Source organism: Neovison vison, chromosome 10 (genome assembly GCF_020171115.1).
Source record: "Neovison vison isolate M4711 chromosome 10, ASM_NN_V1, whole genome shotgun sequence".
In the NCBI taxonomy this organism is placed as follows: domain Eukaryota; kingdom Metazoa; phylum Chordata; class Mammalia; order Carnivora; family Mustelidae; genus Neogale; species Neogale vison.
Genome location: NC_058100.1, coordinates 41037139 through 41059803, shown reverse-complemented (window position 1 = coordinate 41059803; position 22665 = coordinate 41037139). Strand labels below are relative to the sequence as shown.

The 22665-nt window shown below is 49.4% G+C and overlaps 1 protein-coding gene across 1 annotated transcript in view; it reads right to left on the bottom strand.

Moving 5' to 3' along the window:
* The window catches only part of KIF26B (kinesin family member 26B), a 416715-nt gene extending 410466 nt beyond the window's left edge, over window positions 1–6249 (bottom strand). Inside the window, exons 1-2 of the mRNA XM_044267071.1 lie at window positions 5299–6249; window positions 4132–4533 (exon numbers count right to left, since the gene is read on the bottom strand). Coding sequence (XP_044123006.1) covers window positions 4132–4533; window positions 5299–5361 — 465 coding nt within the window. The 5' untranslated portion in view covers window positions 5362–6249. The remainder of the gene's footprint in view (window positions 1–4131; window positions 4534–5298) is intronic.
* Window positions 6250–22665: the final 16416 nt, after the last annotated feature.

Below are 22665 nucleotides of genomic sequence, written 5' to 3'. Positions count from 1 at the left end.
CTGGCTAATCTTCCTGATATTTCCGGGACATAAATGGGCCCAGAATACTTGACTGAGAAAAAAAATCAGATAGCAATATAGTGCTGGACACTTTTTTTTTTTTTCAAATAAAAGATTTTCTTGTGTTGATCTGGAAATGATCAGATGTCCGAGACCCTTCTGCCAATCTGGAACATTTCTACCTACTCCAGGGAAATCCTTCTGGCTGATGTTTCTTAGGACTCAGTGTCGATTCAAAAGTTCCATTCAGTTCCCCGAATGATCGAGGCGAGCCCCAAAATGGGAGATCCGTTCCTTGGCCCTTATTTCTGCTTGGTGGCTTGACTGTGCATAAAACAGCAAAGACACTCATGCCCGCGGATGTGAAATATACGTGGGAACGCTGCCAGGGGCAGACGGACCGTGTTTACCCCAAATCTCAACACTTCACAAACCAACATTCTTTTATCTTCTACTTCTCCCCTTCTACTTCCAGCCCTAAAAAAAAGATGTGGTATAAAACCCAGGGAGTATTTTTTTTTTTTTTGACCTGACGACGCAGGTAGTAGAAGTCGATCCAAAGGTTTTACAATCCGCCACCAGACACAGGTGTTTACTCACCAGGTAAATTGCCATTTGAAGGGGCAAATCCAGAACATCAGCAGGTGCAGGAGATCACGCTTGCTGTTTCTACACTGCAGAGCCTGTCCTATTTCTCAATCTGCCTCCACTCCCTGCCTCTTTCCGGAAACTTCACACTCAGTGCAAGGAAAACCAAACCCCTGAGCACCTTTCTCTCCGAGCCCCTCCCAAGTGTGGAACTGCTCCCGTTTCCTGCCTCAGTTAACACCATGCCCGCCCTGCGCCCAGAAACCTCAGAGGCCAGCTGCTACCTTCCACCCCAAAGCCCTGGGGGTCCTGTGGTCACGTGACTCCTAAGAGGGCTCTGCAGGCCACCAGAGCGGCCACCATCTAATGGCTGGGATCAGCCAGACACCCCGCCCAGATGGGCTCACCAGCATTTCTCCTCCCCTCCTTAACCAACTGTCCCCAAGACAAAACTGGGGGGGTGGGGTTCAACAGGGCTTGCTACCTACAAACAGTGCAGGGTAAGGACTCCTACCACTGGGTGATATTTGGAAAATGTGATAAAATTAGATACTAAAAATGGATAATGTTGGATTGGAAAAAAAAAATACCTAACTCTATAAAACATAAACCTAACAGTATCTTGGCTAATCAATAATCATCAACAGCCCCAATCGCTTCTCGGCCTTTTGGCTAAGATCAAGTGTAATAATCATCAACAGCCCCACGTCTTTCTCCAAAGAAACTTATAAATGTGGACAAAAACGGATTTACTCAAGGTCACAAAATAAATCAGCAGTAGAAAGAACTGAAACCAAATAAATAAGATTCCCGAATGTGCTAGTCTGCCTCTGACTTCTAAATGCCCACCAGAAGACTTTTCATACCACCTAGTAGAGTTTAGAATTCCGTTTAAGAAAATGGTTCCCAGGGGCACCTGGGTGGCTCAGTGGGTTAAGCTACTGCCTTCAGCTCAGTTCATGATCTCAGGGTCCTGGGATCGAGCCCCTCATCTGGCTCTCTGCTCAGCAGGGAGCCTGCTTCCTCCTCTCTCTGCCTGCCTCTCTGCCTACTTGTGAGCTCTGTCAAATAAATAAGTAAAATCTTTTTTAAAAAGGAAGAAAGAAAATAGTTCCCAAATACCGTTAAGTGTCTTAAGTGAATTACAATGATGATTTTTGCTAATTTCCCCTCAAGAACATGCCTTCATCTTCTAGATGCTTACTCTCCAGGGCAAACTGCATGTTGGAGTCACAGTGGCATCTCTTGGGCTAATGAAATTTAACTCTTTTGGTGCCAGAGGGCTACCGAGGTCCATAGAGAGCCCAGCCCTGGGAAGAAGGGAGGCCTAATGTCTGAATTCTGTGGCCTTCATCCATCCTGTTCAAGAGAACACGGCATGTGTTTCCTTAAAATCTCACAGGCTTTAAAAGGGGAGTGGAAATTGTACCTCATCTGAGGGTACTGATGTTTAAAGAAGAAGGAAAAAAAAAAGCTGAAGTTTTTTTATTATTCCCAGAGATGCGCAGAAAACTTAGAGTTAACCTTGAGGCCCCGCACCTCCTGACTGAGGAGGAGACAACCCAGGTCACTGTTGTTTCTGGCTAAGTCTTGTGCCCCCAGGCAACTGTGGTCCTGGGTGATATTGATGTGTGCCTGCAAATGACCCCATGTGACCTCCCGGTGCCTGATAGCTGTCCCCCAGACATGCCGCGTGACTGTGAGCTGGCACAGAGCACTGAGTTCAGAGACCCCCGACCGGCTTCCTAGGGTCACTTTAATTTCATCAGGTAAACACAATTGGCAAATATATTGAACTGTAACACCGGGAATGGATTTCCCAGGTGCTTCCAACAAAACCCCAAATCAACTTTGTCACAACACAGGATGGAGGTATTTGAGTTGCAAACATTTGTTTCTTCTTCCTATAGGTTTCCTTCCCTTCCTCCATTTGCATGAAAAGAGCAGATTTTGATTTACCTTTGCACACGGAAGTACTACAACACCACCACCAACAAGCTGTTATAAGAATGGTTTCTAGAGAATGTTCTAGAATGCTTCGGTACACTGCATCTTACTAGGATTGCCACCCATTGGATGGTAACTTTAAGAACCAAGGTTTTTCAAAATTCATCAGAGGGTCAAGTCTGGTTTATCATCTCACAGCGCCCCACACGCTACCTCTCAAGCACTTAAGGCAATGGGAACAAATTCTGAATGGTGCATTTTGTGGTTTGTATCCTCCATTAGAATACAAGCTCCATGTGGATGAGGGCCGTTATTTCGCTGCTGTGCCTAACACAGTGCCCTGAAAGCAGCAGAAAGTCAAAGATTTTTGATAAATGATCAAAAGAGCAAATAAAAGTGTGAATGAAGCAGTGTTAAATTGGAGAATACAGAATGCAACTATAAAATAAGCTTTTCGATTTCTTGAGATCCTTCCCGGGGGAGTCTGGACAGATTTATTATCAAACTACAAAAATGGCATCCTGACAACAATTCACAAGTTAATTATTCTTGGGATAAATTGGGGCTTCATAAAACCAATTCTCTGGGTGGCAATTTTCCACATGTAAAATTTTTACAACTTCTGTGGGTATTTGTTTAATTTAACCCTTGCCTGGGAAAACACTGATGTGTGTGAATTTGGATTCACAGACGAGGAAAGCAGACGCAGTTACTGCTAGACTTCACGACTCGAAATCACAGTATGCCCTTTCAAAAGTCACAGAAATACAAATCAGAAAATGCCACGGAGCAGTGTTGGAAACCCCCACAGCTATGCACTGTTTTCCCAATATTTCTCTCCAACCACTGATAAAAACTCTTTGAAATGGAAGAGTAAATATTATCACTTGATAGTACTTGGACCCAAGAGTGCAAATACAATTGCATTGTGTTACACTCTGGAGGCTCCCGCACACCGCACGGAGGGGCCAATGTGCTGAGCCGGCTGCGAGGTAGCCCAGCTCCCAGGCGCTCCCACTCCCGATCTCCCTCCGGCGCACACGCGGGATGTCAGCGGGGACGTGGGGGCATTCGAATATGAGTTTCCGTTTTGTCATTCTGGGAACGAAGGCCCACGAAGAGGCCATGGGACACGCCAAGCCCTAAGTATCAGCTTGCGTCTACCACTCCCACCGGCCTGTTCGTAAGGATCGCGGGGGGCCGTGGGGAGGACACTCTAAGGAGCCGGCCACAGTGCCGGCGCGAGGCAGAAAACAAGCCCCCCCACGAGCAGGTGTTGCCCGTCCCCCGGCCTGCCGCACCGCAAAGGTGGGCGGCGCGCGGGCAGAGGGTCCCCGGGGAGGGCGCCAGGCGCAGGTCCAATGGCAGGTGCCAGCGGGTGCGGGGAGTGGAGGGCAGCAGGACCGATGAGCTAGGGCATACCCAGTGGGCGGAGAGGCCTGGGCACACCTCCCGGCTCTGCGCCCCCGGCCGGCCCGGCGAGGGAGAGGCGCGGGCCCCTAGGGCCCCTCCGGCCGCCGCCCGCCCCGGTCTCCCCCGCCCCGGTCTCCCCCGCCCCGGGGCCGCCCTCCCGCCTGCCCCCCCGCCCGGGCTCACCTTGCCGGGGAAGGGCCCCGGGAGGATCAGCTTCAGCGCCTGCCTCTTCAGCTCCACCAGGCGGGCGTTGCAGTTCTCGCACCAGACGCCGCGGTCCGAGCCGGGGGAGGAGCCGCCGCCGCTGCCCGAGCCCGGGGAGCCGGTGCCGAAGCCCGGCGAGCCGCCCAGGGAGCCCGGCGAGCTGGTGCCGATGCCCGGGGAGGCGGGGCCCGGGGAGCCGGTGAAGGAGCTCGGGGACGAGGTGCCCGAGCCGGGGGACGGGGTCCCCGACGAGCCGAGCGCCGAACCCGCGCCCTCGGGGGTGGGCCGGCTGCCGGCGCGCGACTCCTCGTACGCTTTCCGGTACCAGCTCTCGGGGGAGAAGGGCGCCGCGGGCTTGGTGGGCGAGCACACCTCGTTCACCTGCGGGGAGACGTGCAGTCAGGGGCCGCAGGCCGGGGAAACGCGCGCCCCCGAGGGCCGGGCAGAGCGCCAAGGAGCGCGCGTTCGGGACCGCTGGGAGCTCGGCGGCCGAATCTGCCTCCATCTGCCCCGTTAATCGTCCTTAAGTAGGTCCCGGCTTCCCGGGCGCCGGCGGACCCCTCCTCGGGTCGGGAGGAGAGGGCTCGCTCAGGGGCTTCCCATGCTTTCTGCAAGGGGAACTCACACAGTCAGCGCCCCGCGCTTTTGAACCCGACACCCATCCCAGAAAGAGCCCAGGTTCAAGATCCTGGAAGACGCTATGCCGGGGGCGGGGTAGAGGGCATCTGGATTTGTATTCATTCAGGGTACTGCCCTCCGGATCCTGAAGGTAAAGGCAAGGCTCCCCCGGCTCCAGGGCACTGATCCCGAGGGACGGCAGAGAATTCATGGACAACCCCTCCCCCCCGCCCAATTCGGCTTAACTCTGCCTGAAGTGCACGAATGCCACAAAAGTTAGGGGTGCGGGAACCGCCGGGAACGCGAGGACTGGGAAAATTCCGGGGGCCAGGCCAGTGTGCCGGCGTCCTCGCCGGCCGACCCGCCTCGGTGCACGCACGCCCAGCCCGCCCGGCGGAGGCGCCTCTGCAGCGGCAGGAGAGCTCGGGGCCGCCCTGCGGGGCCGCGCGGCGCCGGGGAAGGGGGACCCCGGCCGGGAGGTGGGGCGGTCTGGTAACGCGCCTCCGCAATGTGCCCGTCCCAACTTACCCCGTATTTCTTCCCCCTGCTGGAGACCGCCAGCCTCTCTTTATTCCCGGCTACCGAATTCATGGTGGCTTTTGCAGAGCAGAGTGCTAAACGTTCCACCAGCGCTACATCCAAAAGGTCTTCCAACCCAGAAAGGTCCCCCCGTTGTCGAGGGCTGCCTCTTGGCCCTCAAGTCAAGGTTTCTTAATTGGGGGGAGGGAGAGAATCAAAGCGAATGGAGCCCAGAAGTGATAGCACTAAATTTGCAGAATGGGCTGGAGTGGGTGGTTTATTCTTCTCTTCAAATAATGCTTTTCCTCATCCTCTTCTGCCTCCTCCAGCCACACGCTCCCTTTGCACGGTCACATCCAGATTAATTGGCATTCTCCTCGGCCAGGTGGCTCCGTTTTCCTCCACGAGGGAAGCGAGGCGGGCCGCCAGGCACACGCAGCTGCGGGGGAAGGTGGGCGAGCCCTCGCCGCGCCTCGCCTCCCGCCGGCGAGCCGGCGGTGGGAACTTGCCTCCTTCACGGAGCTCGGTAACTGAGTTCAAAGAAATTCTCCCAAAATATAAGGATCCAGACTCGGGGAGGAGCCTCGGCGCGTCGCGGAGCCAATATCCGCCGGCCCGCTCGGCCTGACAGTTCCGCGAGCGCAGGGAGACGCGGCTCGGCGTGGCCCGGGCGCCGCCGCGGTCAGCGCGCGCGTGTGCGCCCGGGCGCAGCGCGGAGCCTCGGGAACAGCCGCCCCGCCGCCCCGGAGCCCGCCGCCTGCCTGCCGCCGCCGCGCCGGCCGGGATCCATTTTATGTTGCGGCGCGCGCGCCTGACAGTGCGAGGCGAGGCTGGGGGCGGGGGGTCGTAAATCTCGCCCCTTGCGGGGAAGTTACGGGAGAGTGGCCCGCGGCCAGGGCCCTAATGAGACGCCACTGCGCGAGCCTGGCGCGGAGGGGCAGCGCCGAGCGAGAGGGCTGGACAGAAATGCGCCCGAGCCTCCCCGCCCCCAAGTTCTTTCTCTTCCTGGCAAGGCTTGCAGTTCTGCCTTTGAAACGCCGTGTAAAAGGGACTGAGTCACAAACAAGTCCGCAAACATGCCGGGTCCTCCCCCCACCCCCCGCCCTTTGTTCTCCTAGACCTGCCCTGCAAACCTTTTCTGGAATTGCCCTACCAGCCCCCAAGCCGGCTGGGGGGTGGGGGGGAAGGGGGACACCCACCTAGCCACAGCCAAGGGCCGGGGGCCTTCGCCCCCCGCCCCGCGCGCCCCTAGCTGCAGCGTGCCGAGCCGCCCAAGCTGGCCCAGGTGAGCCCGGGACCAGGCCGGCCGCCACCGGGCAGGGGAAACTGAGGGATTCGCCGCGGTGCACACGCGCAGCGCGGGCCTGGAAAGGGGGTGTGTGCGGGGTGACCTCGCCCCGCCGCTCCGGAATCGCTCCCCGCTCGGCACCTCTCCTTCCCTTTCTTCCCGCGCCTGAGCCCCGGGAGCCCCCAGCCACCGCCCCCTGTCCGATTCCCCCCCCCGCGCCACCCCCGACGCAGCGCCGTGGAGTGCAGGAAACCGGCATATGCCAGGCTCCACACGTGGCTGCTCCAGGGTGTCATTTTTCATTTCCCGGGAGGACATTTCTCCCGGTGAGCCGGCAGGTCTGTTTTGTTGTGACCTTTAATTAACACCCCGCGAGACGCCTCGAGAAGGACCGGCCCAGCGCGGGGATCACGTGAGGTGTAATGGCATCTCCGCACCCGGGCACACCGGCCTGGGGGTGGGCGAGGGCGTCAAAGACTTTTGGGGCTTTCCAGCCTCTGGCTTCTTTCTGAGCTAAGGAGGGGGCAGGAAGGCAACCTTCTGGGGGTGCTGAAACCCTGGGGCAACGCCCCTCCCGCCCTGCTCGGGGAAAATTCCTTCTGTGCCTCCCTCCCGCCGCCATCCCCTCCCACCCTCCCGCCGCAGCCCTGGCGTGGGAAGATTTCACAGCCACCAAAGCGAGGTAAGAAGGTCAAAATGAAGATGTCGAGAGCAGTATGGAAGTTTCCATGACGTTCCTGCTTCCAATTTAAAAGCGATCACATCGAGAGAGAGGACCTTAGGGGGGTAGGTACGCCTCCAGGCGGCCCACGGCAGCTCCCAGCCACATCTGTATTCCGCGGAGGGGCCGCGGGGAAACTGCCTCGCCATCCGCTCGGCGCGGCGCCTCTGCGAAACAGCAGCGTGCGCCCCCCTGAAATGCACCAGCCCCCGAAGCCGTGGCAGGGGGTGGGGGTGGGATGCGGAGGTGGGGTGTCGAGGGAGAACTGTCGCGGAGCTGCGAGACCCACCTTGAAGACGGAGACCGGAGCTGGTCCGCTTTGCATCCCCAAGTAGCTGGGTCCCCCAAGTGCGTTTGGCGGGCTCGGAGCGCCCTCTGTTGAGCACAGTTTCCAACCCGAAGCCCCGCCGGAGAGTTGAGTTGGTTCGAAGCTTTTAAAAATGGACCTAACAGTTGCACCCATTGAAATGCACAAATCTTAAGGGTACAATTCTGTGAATTTGGGTAAATCTAGGCTCCCAGATAAGCCACCACCTCGGTCAAGGTATAAATGTCCGCTCCTGCAGAGTTCTCGCTTGCCTCTTCTCAGGCCGTCCCCACGCCTTGGGCCCAGCCTTTCTGCACTCATTTCCATCTCCATTGATTAGTTTTGCCTGATCTTGAACTTTTTATTCGTGGACCCTGGGAAATCTGCATTCTATGGCGGTTGGCTTTTGTCGCTTATTATAAAGTTTCTGACCTTCATGTTGTTGGGTACGGGTTTGTATTCTGTCTGTACTCCGTTGTTCATTCCTGTCTCTCCTGCTTTCTTCTCTTTGTTAACTGAATATTCCGCCGGCGGCCGGGGAGGGGAGGGGGGTGCTTTCATCTCTCTACTGGCCTTTGAGCTCTAATGATTATAATGTGCATCTTTAATTCATCATGGGCCACTTAGTGTTAATATTGTGCCACTTCGACTGAAATGTAAGAAACTCGCAAGAGTAAATTCCATTTTACCTCCCTCTTTTGTACTATTTAAATAAATTTTATATCTACATACATTATAAAACCCAAAGTGCAGTCTTATCAATTTTATTTTCAACATGTTGTCTTTTAGTGAAACTAGAAAATTTTAAGTGTAGGTTTTTTCTTTCTTTCTTTTTTTTTTTTTTTAGAGAGAGAGAAGGGGGGAGGGACGCAGAGGGAGAAGGAGAGAGAATCCTAAGAAGATTCTTGCTAAGTGTGCAGCCCCACTCCATTTCAGGACCCTGTGACAATGACCTGAGCCGAAGACAAGATTTGGACACTTACCTAATTGAGCCACCTAGACACCCCAGCCTTTTTTGCTTCTGAATGGAGATCAATAGCAAACCTATAGGAATTCCCTCTGTGTGGTATATGTCCTTTTCCTCTGGATGCTCAAGATTTTCCCTTTACCATTACTTCTCAACAATTTGACTATGATGCTCCTAGATGTGGTTCTCTCTGTACTTATCCTGGGTAAGGTTTGCTGAATTTCTAGGACCTGTAAGTTAATCTAGAAGTTTTTCCACCAAATTTGGGGTCATTTCAGCCATTTTTATATTCAAATTACTTTCTGCCCCATTCTCTCTTTCCTTTCCTTCTGGGAGACCAATTACATGCATATTTTTATACTACTTGAATTGTCTCATAAGTTACTGAGTGGTTCTATTTGTTAATATTATCCTTATCCCTCAATTCTTCAATCTGGATAATTTCTGTAGATCCTTTATTAAGTTCACTAAGCATTGTTTCTGCTGTCTCCAGTCTCTATTAAGAATATCCAATAAATTCTTTATTTCAGATATTGTGGTTTTTTAATACATGCATACATACATATATAGTTTCCATTTATCTGCTTCTTTTTCCTTTAAATCCTTGAACATAGTCATGAGAGCGGCTTTAAAATTTCCTATCTGCTCATTCCAACATCTGGCTCACTTGCAGGTCACTCTGTATGAACTGATTTTTCTCTTGACTCTGAATCCCGTCTTCTTGTTTCTTTTCATATCTGATATCCAATAAAATTTAACTGCTTGCTGAATATGGTGGACATTACACCATAGAGTTGCTAGATTGTGCTATCTTCCTTTGAAGAGTATCCATTTTGTTCTAGCAACAAGCAGCTAAGCTAGTGGTGGATCACCTTAAACTTGTAGCAACTTGGCTTTATGCTTTGTTAGACTAGATCTATGTCTGTTGTAGCTTAGATATATCTAAGAAAAATTCCTTGGTCCTGAGACCTATTCTTTACCCCTAAAGTGGAGAGCATCTAGGATTTCAGTAAAAAGCCCAAAATGTTTGCCAGACCCTCTTGCTTGGGATTTACACCCAGACTCTGCTCCCCTGTAGTGACAGCAGCTGAAATCAATTCTTCCAGCTTCCAGATACTACTTTTCCCTGACTTCCTATAGCTCTCCCATGTATACAAAATTCAAAAACATCAGCCAATGACTTTGGGAAATTGCAGATTTTAGTGCTGCTTCTCTCCTTTCCAAGATTTTTCTTCTCCCTTTCCAGCCACAGCCCTTAACTTCACCAGGGAATGCCTCACACCAGAAAGACTGGCTCTCTCCTTGAGTTATAGCCTCTGTGCCCAGCAGACTTGAACAGATCCATATAATCCTTCATTCAGGGACTGAACCCTTGACTCCCCTCTGGCCGCTGCCTACTTCTGGCCACTCTCCCATGCTTTTAAATAGGCTTTTTGTTGTTGCTGTTATCCAGCTTGTAATTGTTTTCTTTAGGGAATTCAATTGTATATATAAAATACTCCCCAATTTTAGTCTTAATGGTGGCTTTTTCAAGTCTATCTTAGGTTTTTAGAATTCCTGTAGCTTCAAGGGTTTTTATTCTGTGAATTAGCAGCCTAAAAAGTTAGTCTTTAAAGAATCTAACTGTATATCATTTCTCGGCCTTTTGGCTAAGATCAAGTGTTAAGAGTCTAACTATTTTATTTTCTGTCGGACCAAAGGATTCTAATGATGCAACTAGACCCTTCTCTGATAGACAGACAGAAAAATCTATCTAGACAGATTTATCTGTCTAGATAGATCTTACCTTTTCACATTCAAGGACATTAACAGCATTACTTCAAAAACACACACACGCCTTATTTTATGAACGAAGAAATTACATACTAGCTTCTAAAAACTGAGCGCTTCTCTAAACACCAATTTATTTATTCCACTGATACCCCTGGATGAAACAATATCTCCCTGTTACATCCACGAGTACAAAGTGGAAAAAAAAAAAAAAACTAAGGTCTATCACTTGGCTAAGAATGAAATTCCTATTCCATATTCCTCACTCCTTAGTTATGAAGTGGACGTAACTTCTTTGGGAACGTTTCAGGTGACTTTTACATTGTCCAAAAATGCAGTTTAGCTTTCTCATTATTTATATCTCAGGGACAAGTGGCTCATAAATTTTATAACTACACTATATTATGGCACTGTATTTTTGAAAGTCTAAAAGAATAAATCAAAAATTACAACAAACAAAAACAAAAACAAAATCAGGCTGGCCACTTCTAATTGCTAATCAGAGGGCAACAGATAACAGAGTCCCCTTCTCTTTAATACTTTTCTTTTGAAATAACTTCCACAATGGTTCAGACACAAACATGCCAGCAGAACCGATGGGCTCACTGCCTGTGCCAGAGGCCGCTGAGTTTCTTCTTGACAGATAATTAAAACAGCTTACACTGCCCGTGTGGTATTCTTGATGACTATGCACACAATATTTGCATTTGATCTACTGGCGTTCCAGGGACCATATGATCATGTGTGGGCTGCCAAAGAGTCATCAGCAAGCTGGTAATTTTCATTTTCGTGCCTGGTCACTACTGTAGTGTTAGAGGACGGCTGTCACCCTGCGAGTGAAGGAAGGCTTCCCACTCTTGGACTGTCATTTCAATCACTAATCATTTTATCCTCGTAAATTCCTTTCATGTTAACCTCCAAGTTTGAGTTCAGTCCCAAGGTGACCGTAGATAATAGTAGAGAAAGAGAAAGGGCTGAACGAAATTTGTGTGGCTGGAGGGATAAATGTTCTATCACTATTTTTATTTTGCTTTCAGGCTGGGGGAGAGAAGACCGGTTATGGAAAAGGGAGAAGAAGACCAGCCCATGGGCGCTGGGTAGCAGATGCACAGCCATGACCCATGCCGCCACTTATTGCAAGACGTGACCTGCTTTGCAAAGAGATCAGGGCATCCCATGTGTCACCGTGTATAATTGTGAAGGAAGAAAAGCAACCTACATGTGCATCTGTAGGGGACGGCTTTAATAACTTACGCTGCCCTCAGATTAGGAAATATTATGCAGCCATTAAGAACATTTCCATAAAAGAATTTTATGGAAGTAATAGAAAGACAATGATGATGTGTTAGGACTGAAAACGTAAAGTCGGTACAGTACATTGATAATGCAGTGTAAATATATAATCAGGGGGAAAAAAAGACTAGAATCCAGCATCAAAATATTGAGAGTATTATAGCTCTCTGGGAGTTTCCAATTCTGTTTGCAGCAACAAATGTAATATTGTTATAGGAAAAAGATTACTAAAATAAGAAAAGAATTTAGAACAAGTTTTGATTTTTAGGAAAGGGATCGATCATTAGGTAAAGAATTGGGCTGCCCCAAAGGAAACAGTCAAAAAACAAAGAGGCAACCCACGGAATGGGAGAAGATATTTGCAAATGACAGTACAGACAAAAGGTTGGTATCCAGGATCTATAATGAACTCCTCAAACTCAACACACACAAAACAGGCAATCATACAAAAAAATGGGCAGAAGATATGAACAGAGACTTCTCCAATGAAGACATACAAATGGCTATCAGACACATGAAAAAATGTTCATCATCACTAGCCATCCCAGAGATTCAAATTAAAACCACATTGAGATATCACCTTACACCAGTTAGAATGGCCAAAATTAACAAAACAGGAAACAACATGTGTTGGAGGGGATGTGGAGAAAAGGGAACCCTCTTACACTGTTGGTGGGAATGCAGGTTGGTGCAGCCTCTTTGGAGAACAGTGTGGAGATTCCTCAAGAAATTAAAAATAGAACTTCCCTATGACCCTGCAATTGCACTCCTGGGTATTTACCCCAAAGATACAGATGTAGTGAAAAGAAGGGCCATCTGTACCCCAATGTTTATAACAGCAATGGCCATGGTCACCAAACTATGGAAAGAACCAAGATGCCCTTCAACGGACGAATGGATAAGGAAGATGTGGTCCATATACACTATGGAGTATTACGCCTCCTCAGAAAGGATGAATACCCAACTTTTGTAGCAACATAGACGGGACTGGAAGAGATTATGCTGAGTGAAATAGGTCAAGCAGAGAGAGTCAATGATCATATGGTTTCACTTATTTGTGGAGCATAACAAATAGCATAGAGGACATGGGGAGTTAGAGAGGAGAAGGGAGTTGGGGTAAATTGGAAGGGGAGGTGAACCATGAGAGACTATGGACTCTGAAAAACAATCTGAGGGTTTTGAAGGGGTGGGGGTGGGAGGTTGGGGTACCAGGTGGTGGGTATTATAGAGGGCACGGATTGCATGGAGCACTGGGTGTGGTGCAAAAATAATGAATACTGTTATGCTGAAAAGAAATAAATTTAATTTAAAAAAAAAGAATTGGGCTGCCCCACAAACACCCATGGTCATACATTTCCAGGCACATACACAGTCACGCACACATGCACACACATGCATGTGCACGCACACACACACACAAACACGCCTTCATACTTAATTGAGACCGGGCTACAAACCAAACCAAACCAAACAAAGCCAAGGAGGGAAATGAGTAGAGAATGTCGGTGATTAACTATTTTACAATAAAACAGGTTTTCCAAGAGCTTCACCAAAAAAAGGGAAAAAACTAATCATACTTCACTTATCTGTACAATTTCTTAAATTCAGAGTTAGGACTATAAGAGAGGGAACTGAGAGCTCTCCAGAGGTGAGGTGCTGGCCCAAAGACACAGATCCAGCCAAGGGAGATGGCCAAGGAAAAACTTAGAGCCTTCTTTGGTCCCCACTTAAAAGCCAGGAAGAACCCATTGGCGGCAAGTGGGAATAAGAACGCTGTGACCGTCCAGTCCGACAGTCAGACATGTAGTAAAACCAAACTGCACCTGCTGGATGACTTGTCTGATGACGTGAGGGCAGAGCTGGAGCCAAACATCATCACGTGGGTGCCAGGAAACATTTTTATTTAAAATTTCTAGAACAGTATTTAACTTACAGGCAGATCAAGTACAGCCCAGCACGACAAAGGAAACAGAGTCAGGGGAGGTCAGGGAAGGGTGAGATACTCCCACTAGAGGTAACAGCAAGGGACACCCCCCCCCCCCGGGGAAAGAGCCTTTGACGGGACGGAGCAAGATGGAGCAGGGATTACAAAAAGGTAGACATCAGACAAGGGACAGGGAGGTCACAAGGGCGCCAATTTTCCAGACAGGTGTACCTGTTAGGAGTTAACAAGCAAGAGGAGATGTTCTAATTTGATAATCAGAAAATAAACAATCTGATCCCAAAGCAAAAGATGTGAACATATATTTCACCCCCCAAAAAAGTGGACAAACAGCTCAATAAGCACATAAAACTATGTTCAACAGCATTCGTTATTGTGGAAGTGAAGATTAAAAGCCACAATGAGCTACCAATGAACAGCTGACATCAAAAACCATCATGGAGGAGACGGAGAAATGCGGGTTCCCGGGCACTGCTGGGGCAAAAGTTAGATGGTGTGGCCACTTTGGAAAACAGTTTGGCAATTTCTCAAAAAGTGCAATAGGAAATTACTGTCCCACCCATTAATTCTACTCCTAGTATCCACCCAGGAGAAAAAAATAAAAATGAAGAAAACGTATGTCCAGGAAAAAGCTTGCACACAGCAAACTTGCTCACAGTAGCCCCAGCGTGGAAAGAACCTATTGTCAGTGGCCCGAGAAGGAAGGGATGGACAGGCTGAGTCAAAGAAAGCACCCCCGAGAGGCCCGCACTGTCGGATGGCTTCCATGTGAAATACTCAGAAAGGACAGGCAATAGAGACAGAAAGCTGATCGGTGGTTGCCTGGGGACCAGGGAGGGACAGGGCTTAGCTGGCCTGAGGGATCTCACGGGGTGATGGAGACTGCTGAGTGGTGATCTAGAAAAACAAAAACAAAAGTGTGCATATGAATAGGATGAGTTTTCTTTTTAAATTTTATTTATTTATTTATAGCACGTGATGGGGATGGGGCAAAAGAGAGACAGAATCTTAAGCAGGCTCCATGCCCAGCACAGAGCCTGATGCCGGGCTCAAACTCATGACCCTGGGATCATCACCTGAGCCCAAATCAAGACTTAGACCCTAACTGACTAAGCCACCCAGGCCGGATGACTTGCATTATATGTAAAATCGATCTCAAGAAAGCCATTTTTATAAAAGTGTTGGACAAGGCAAAAGGGGATGAAAATGAGGAATCCATTCCAGGCCACCAGCCCTGGGCAAGCTCCGCTTGGAGACTAAGGACACCTGAGGAGGAAGGTGACGGTAGCCAGGCTGGTTTGCAGGACAAGGAAGATGTGGCCATAGTGTTTCTAACACAAGGTTGGTGGGAGGAAGATGGCATGTGATTTCGAAGAGATCCGGCCACGATGACCCTCTGAAGCAGAATCCCCAGAAAGAGGGGTCACGTGTGCCATTCAGGAACCCCCACACGGCGGACATTGTGAATCAGCCAGAGGGGAGCCCACCACTGGGAAGAGCATCGGGAGACCCTGGCTGACTGCTGGTGGGAACTGAGGGGCCAGAAAACAAACTGGAAATGTGTGCTTTAAAAAAAGTTGTGGTATTAGGATCTCAGTAAGGAACCGTCAGAGCAAGGTCATGGAGGAAAGGAGGAGTGGGTTGTCTGTACCCAAGCCGTGTGAGCACTGGCAGGTGCAGGAGTGACCAGGGGCCACCAGCCAGCCACAAGTGGCGATGGGCAGAAAGGCACACACAACCCAGGGAAGAGCTTTCAAGACCACGATGGAAGGAAGGGAGCCACGTGAAGATCCTGTTTGCAGAAGAGAGCAACTTACAGGAGGTGTGGCATTCCAAGAGTTCCTCCGAAGAGGACTTAAAATCAGAACCAATGTTTCTAACCAGTATTGTCATTGCCTGAACCCTTGATGGATGTCTCCCAGCTGTGTGCTGCCGGAGCCCTGGGTACCGGCATGAGGAGACCCTGGTCCTCCTCTGAACTGCTGACGCCTCCACCCTCACGTTAGCAACCACTCTTTCTGTTGCCTCTACCTCTGGTTGACCAGCTGCACAAATTCTGCTCCGGCTTGTCCATCCTCCAGGACGTCCTCTCAGTGCTGTGCCTTCCCTGCAAAACCACTAGTTCTGATTACTCGCGCTTGGGCTCATTTCTAGCTCATGAGTTGGAAGTGAAGTTCTTCTAGATGGATGGATGGGTAGGTGTATGGGTGAGGGGCTGTGCAGGTCGGGAGAATGTATGGTGGGTGGGTGGGTGGGTGGAGGGGTCAGTGGGTGTATGGGTTGATGAATGGATGGGTGGGGGAGTTCATGGGGAGTCAACGGATGAGTGGCTGGGTGGCTGGTGGGTGGACTGGATGGGAGACATGACCTTGAACAAAAAGGAGGGCCCAGTGAGAGTAACTGGAAGACAGATACCTCCGGGTGAGGGGACAGTGGCAACTCACAGTTTCTATAAAAAGGCTGCTATTGAGATCAAGCCGTGATCCTTCCTGTTACTTTTCTAATATATATATTTTTAAATCACAGGATTTGGCCTCATTTAAAAACAACAAGTGTCAGGGAATTCAGGAGTTACGGTTTCCACAGCAACCTTCACGTGGCCACCCAACTCCTACTAAATAAATGAGATTAAGCATTTATATTGCCCTTGACATTCAGCCATATGCTAAGCAATCCCTTTATTGGTTTATAATTCCTGGCAGCCACCTGCGAGAGCGGCAGCCTGCTCACTCCCACATTAAGAGCGAAGAAACCACTGGGGCACCTGGGTGGCTCGGTCATTAAGCATCTGCCTTCAGCTCAGGTCATGATCCCACGGTTTGGGGATCGAGCCCCTCGTTGGGTTCCCAGCTCAGCAGAAGGCCTGCTTCTCCCTCTCCCACTCCCCTTGCTTGTGTCCCCTGTCTCTCTCTCTCCGTCAAATAAATAAATAAAATCTCTAGAAACAAAATAAGACAAAAACAAACAAACAAAAAAACCCAAAGAATTAATGAATGAAGAAGCCAAGTCCCAGGAGAAGAACGATGTGCCCAGAGAAACCCCAGCTGATGCTTTGCTGGCTAATCAGACTCTCCCCTGACAGCAGGCAGCAGGGTAAAATGCTGACAGCAGGGCTTCCCAGAGTGCACCAGTAAAACTGACAGTCATTGAATGCCTACTGTGCGCTGGGTCCTTCTGGAGAGCTTTTCCAAACCCCTGCCACTGAGGACTGAGTCACGAACCACTGAAGAAACAATAACAAAAACCAGAGGCTTTTACTCTGAGTGGAAGAAATTGTATAGAGCTTTGGTTCAACTGGCTTCCACAGAAGCAACTTCTTTATGAGCCCAGAACCACAAATGCCTACAAAGAGAAAGAAAAAGTCCTTCCATTGAGAAGAAAGTTCAGAAAAAGAACAACAACTACCCAGGTGTCAAAGAATAGAAGCCCTGGCTTGGGTACCTAATCGCCTTTGGAGACTTTGGCTTATTCGGTAGGTTATTACTTATTACTGCTTTTCTGGTAGCAAATCTTACAAATCTCATCTCCCAGATAAGCACAGGTATGTGGATTGAAAGCACAACCCAACACGCCTGGGTGGCTCAGTTGATTGAACGATGGGATCTTGACTGATTTCAGCTCAAGTCGTGATCTCAGGGTCAAGAGATGGAGCCCTGTGTCAGGCTCTGAGCCAAGCATGGAGTCTGCTTGAGATTCTCTCTTTCTCCCTCTGCCCTTCCCATCCACCACCCTCCAAAGAAGGCATGATCCAAGGCCTCAGGCTGCCAATTATGACGCATGGCCCCCAGTCCTTAGGGGGACCTTAGGCCTGGGACCAAGTGTTGGCTCTGGTCTTAGCCGTCATCTCAACAACTGATCTTTAAGGAGGAGTAAACAACACATGAACTGCAGAGCCGTGCTAAATTGAGAGGTATTGCCAACACTCCCGAAGAAAGCAAGAAGATGTGTGAAAACGCAGAGTCTCAGAAGTGTGAGAAAACAAAAAGCACAAAAGCAAGCCAAAAGCATCAAACTTCCGACATCAAGGAGGTGGATTTTGAGCTCCTGACTCGAAATGGTTGACAATTAGAGAGCAGTTTTCCCTAAAAGACAAGGGAGAGAGAGTTGGCTCCAAATTAAAAATAAACTTTTGCTCCAGTAAAACAGGCCCACTTCACGCAGGAAGCTTTTCCCAACAAGTCCTGCTTAGCCACGCCATTCTCTACAGATCTGCTGGTACTGTGGTCTTAACTGTCCCCCCCGCCCCCCATCACCCAGCATCAAGCATACAGCTGCAGGAAACATGGCGGGGCAGGAGCTGTCCATGGTCTGCTTCCGTTCGCCCTTCTCCCCAGCAGCCCTAGAGTTCTCCAGCCACGATGCAATGCTGGGTTTCAAAATGGTGGCCAAGACTGTCCAAATTAAGATTGAGACAGGCATTTAAGGGTTCAAAATTATGGGCATGATACCCACTGTAAGCTCCTCAAGGCCAGTGGCCATGTCTTTAATGTTCAAGTCCCTCATGTTCAGGACAGCCCCAGGTGTGGCTCCTAATACACGTTTATGGTGGAAGTGAGTGTGTATCAGTATTTGAGTGCTTTGCTTTTCCTGAAAAACAACTCACTTCACACTTGATGTCAAACACCACACTGTGTTCTGAACAACTTATAGCCCAAAAGACCAATCTGATATATGACCACAAGTAATCAAAGAATCTAGGAGAAATCACTAAATAGTGAAGACCGAAGCAACTAGAATATGTATAAAGTCTAAAAATAACTGTGGTAAAACAAGACTGTTTTCAGTGAGTCCATTTCTAGAGGTGAGAACAAAGACAGGAACACATACTCGTTTGAGGAGATTAAAATTAAAAGTGATGGATTTGAAGTTAAGAAAGTGTAGGCAAGCTTTCAAGGTAAATACAATGACTACGAAATCTAGCAGACTGTGTAATTGTCTTCCTTCACGACTGGAGGCAAGCCCATCACTGATGAATTTTAAATGACATCTGGATGGTCCTCTAGTCCAATGTTCAATTCTATGCCTGCATAGGACATTACTCTGTAACAGTTGGATTTTCAGAATAATTTATAGTGAGTGAGTATAAAGGGAAGCTTAACATAGTTCTTTCTTTTTTTTTTAAGATTTTATTCATTTATTTGACAGAGATCACAAGTAGACAGAGAGGCAGGCAAAGAGAGAGAGGAGGAAGCAGGCTCCCCACTGAGCAGAGAACCTGAGGCAGGGCTCGATCCCAGGACCCTGAGATCATGACCTGAGCCGAAGGCCAAGGTTTTAACCCACTGAGCCACCCAGGTGCCTCACATAGTTATTTCGTTTACACTGATGTGCTGCCCAAAACACAGAGAGCTGAATGATATGCCCAACACCAAAAAAGAAGCTAGAATGTCACAGAGAGGATCAGACTTCCAAGTCACAAATCATGTTTTTCTCTACTTACCTCTTTCTTTGTGGCAGTGAGCATGGGATGTTGTAATTCCAGGACTCCTTGAGCCCACAGGACATGCTTCTTGAGCCCTCCCCCTGGATTGTGTTTTTAGGTTCCCAAGCACTACATTCAGCTAGACTTTTTTTTTTATGTTATTGACAAATTCACCTAGATTTACAAAACCCTCTCCTCCTTGTGCGCCTTCATGTGGCTGTGATCCCTGGGACTGGTGTTTACATTTCGCGTAGGGCAGTGTAATCTAAGGGTTAAAAACCCAAACTCCAACATCAAATTCTAGCTGTGCAAACTTACTCAGCTGTCACTTCCTCTTTTCTCACTTATCTTCTCACCTATTAAAAGAGGGTGAATAATAACGCCTACCTCACAAGGGCTAAATTGGGTAATTTATGTGAGGTGCTTAGTAAATGTTGGACATAGATAACTCTGTAAATTCTAGCTTAGAACTATTACCTTCTGAAAATCTGAGGCAGAACATTCCTCACAGGGGACAAGAAGTCTGACATACTGCGATCCATGTAACAACTCTTTCACCCAAGGGAATAAAGAAGGAAGAGCAAAGAGGGTAGACATTCCCTGCCTTCCATGGGACGTCAGCTCTGTTCTCTACTCTTGTACAGTTCCCCTTAATGGCAGGGGCTGGAAACCTGGGAACTGCATTTCCCAAATACCAACTGATGGCACCAACCAGAGCACTCAAGTGACCTCTAGAAGATGGAGGAAATACAAACCATTGAGTGGCTCCCCCTTCAGGAACAGACAGATATGGCGCACAGGACTTTCCTGAGGGCCTCCTTTCCCAGAGAAGTCGCACCTTGTGGCACTGGCAGTGGGTCCTTCGGGCTCTGAAACTACCTGTTCCTCTGTCAGCTAGTGTGGGCCAATGGTTGGTGGCCAATGGCTCTCCCTTCCCTTGGCACCCCGCCCTTCCATTTAGCACCTGGAGGGGGCTCTGTTCCTCTGATGGATTCACTGCCTAAGAAGTGAAACGCCTCAACACACTCATAAATATGTATCATTTACTTATTCATTCCACACTTAAGACAAGGAAAGACACCATTCTGGGTGTCAGGAATACGAGAGCAAACCAACAGAAGAAGGTCCACCCTCTTGGAACTTATAGTTCAGTGGCGGCGACCAAGCAGGAGTCAATGAATAAACCAATATGGCAGAGTTGGTGAGTGTGGGCTGAGGAGGACAGATGTGGGGAGGGAGAGGGTGTTATTATCTTGTAGGGTAGTTGAGGAAGGCTCCTTGCTACAGTGAAACTTCAGCTGAAACCTGAAGCAAGCAAGGGAGCAAGGCATTCAGCTCTGGGAAGAGAACTTTGGGCTCTTCGGAAAGAGGCTGTTTGGGAAGCAGCAACTCAAGAAGTCACGTGGCTGCAGAGGACAAGAATAGTTATAGGTGGCCTCAGGGGGCCACCAGCAGGGCCTGTGGACCATGTAAAGTCTTTGGCTTTTACTCCAAGTGAGATAAAGAGCCGCCTAGAGGTTTTTGAGCAGCTGATGCATGGAATAGAGAGACGGCAGGGGCAGGGCGGAAGCAGAGACCAGCCTTCCCAATAACGCACCTGAGAGATGAAAGCAGCCTGGCCAGCTGGTGACCATGGACATGGTCCACTGCTCCATCGCCGGCCGTCTTCTGGGCTCTTTGGGAATCTGAATGCAGGTCTGCGTTTTTTTAATCACAGTGAAACGCGCATAACGCAAGACTCACCAGCTCAGCCATGCCTAAGTGTAGCGTTCAATGGCACTGAGTACGTTCCCACTGTCACGCAACCATCACCACCGTCTGTCTGTCTCTAGGACCTTTTCATCTTCCCCAAATGAAACTCTGACCCACTGAACACCACCTCCCCCTTCCCCCCGCCCCTGGCAATCACCATTCTTCTTTCCGTCTCTACGGCTTTCACCCCTTCCGGTCCCTCCTATAAGGGGCCTCTATCTCCTGTGACTGCTATTTCGCTTAGCACAATGTCCCTAACACTCAGCCTGCTGCTGGGCCACGACTGGAAGGTAGGATTCGACAGGCAGGCAGGCTGGGCGAGGAGCTCTGCCTCTGGTCTCTCCCGCTCCCGTCTCACAAGCAGCTGCACAGAATCACTCCCTGCCCAGGGCTGGAATGGTTCCCACTGTCCGGGACCTCAGGCCCTGGACTGGAGGGGTGCTCCCTTTGGAGGAGCTCTTTCCGACTATATCCACCCCTGGAGACTCTCAAACTGCCGTCCTGAGAAGGGGGCAGTGCACCAGAGACTCCTTTGCATGGCCTTGGAGACCCTCCGCGAGCCGGCCCTGCTGGAGCTCTCTCTGTCCTCCCATAGACCCTACCATCCTGCCAAAATGAACCACTGACTCTTGCTCCATGGATCACAGTATGTCAGACTTGTTGTCCCCTGTGAGGAATGTTCCGCCTCAGATTGTCAGAAGGTAATGATTCTAAGCTAGAATTGACGGAGTCATCTATGTCCAGTGCTGTACTAAGCCCCTCACATAAATTACCCAGTTTAGCCCTTGTGAGGTAGGCGTGATGATTCACCCTCTTTGAATAGGTGAGAAGATAAGGGAGAAAAGAGGAAGTGGAAGCTGAGTAACTTGTCCAAGTTTGCACGGCTAGAATTTGATGTTGGAGTTTGGGTTTTTAACCCTTAGATGACACTCCCCCACACGCGCTACAACATCTTCACTCAAGCCTCTGTTTTTGTCTTTGCCCAGAATGCCCTTCCTTCCACGGCCGCGTATTCAGTCCTCCCTCCTACAACGCCCAGCCCCAATGCTACCTCCTCCAGGAAGCCCTTGGCGGATCCCTCCAATGGGATGCACTATCTCCCTCCCCAAATCCCCACGGCTATCTTGTGTGGGCTCCTGGAAGAACGTCCTTCTCTCCCGTCAGACCTTGAACTCTCCCGGGACACCATTCAGCCATGTTCTGGTTGGTTCCCCTCCCTGGACCCTGTATTTGAGGGCTCAGAGTTTGTTTGATCGATGAACAGATGGGATAATCATTCATTGGAGTCAAATATGCAACTAGAACACCGCTGAGCACAGGGATTCCTGAAAATGTCATCATCGTATCTGTTTCCTTCCAACATGCCCGAAGCCCATCATCCTGCCCGGAGCCCAGTGAGATAAAAAGGAAACACACCCCAACTTCCTTCATAGATTTGTTCGCACTTTCAGGTTCTTCATCGTCCTATTTTTTCCTCAGTCATACTCCAGTTTTTAAATATCTCCTTATGGACCCATTCATTTTTTACTTATTATTTGCAAAGCAAAATAAAAAACCAAAAGAGAACTTTAGATTTTGTGCAATACTCCTGAGAAACTCTCCCTCTAGAGAATGCCCTGTGTCTAAGTCAAAACCACGTAAATAATTGTAGCGGGTGCACTGTGCCCCCAGAGAGACATGTCCAAGTCCTGATGTGCCCCTGTGTGTGCACGTGACTCCCCTCTGTGGACATGACCTGATCTGGAAATAGGGTTTTGGCAGATGTAATCAAGGATCTGGAGATGAAACCATCTTGACCTTGAGGGGAGCCCTGACAAGTGTCCTTATAAGGGAAGGGGAGATCTGAGACCCACCCGCACAAGGAAGCGTGGGGACAGGCCCCCGGAAGGGAGGGACAGACACTGCTGCCAGGAG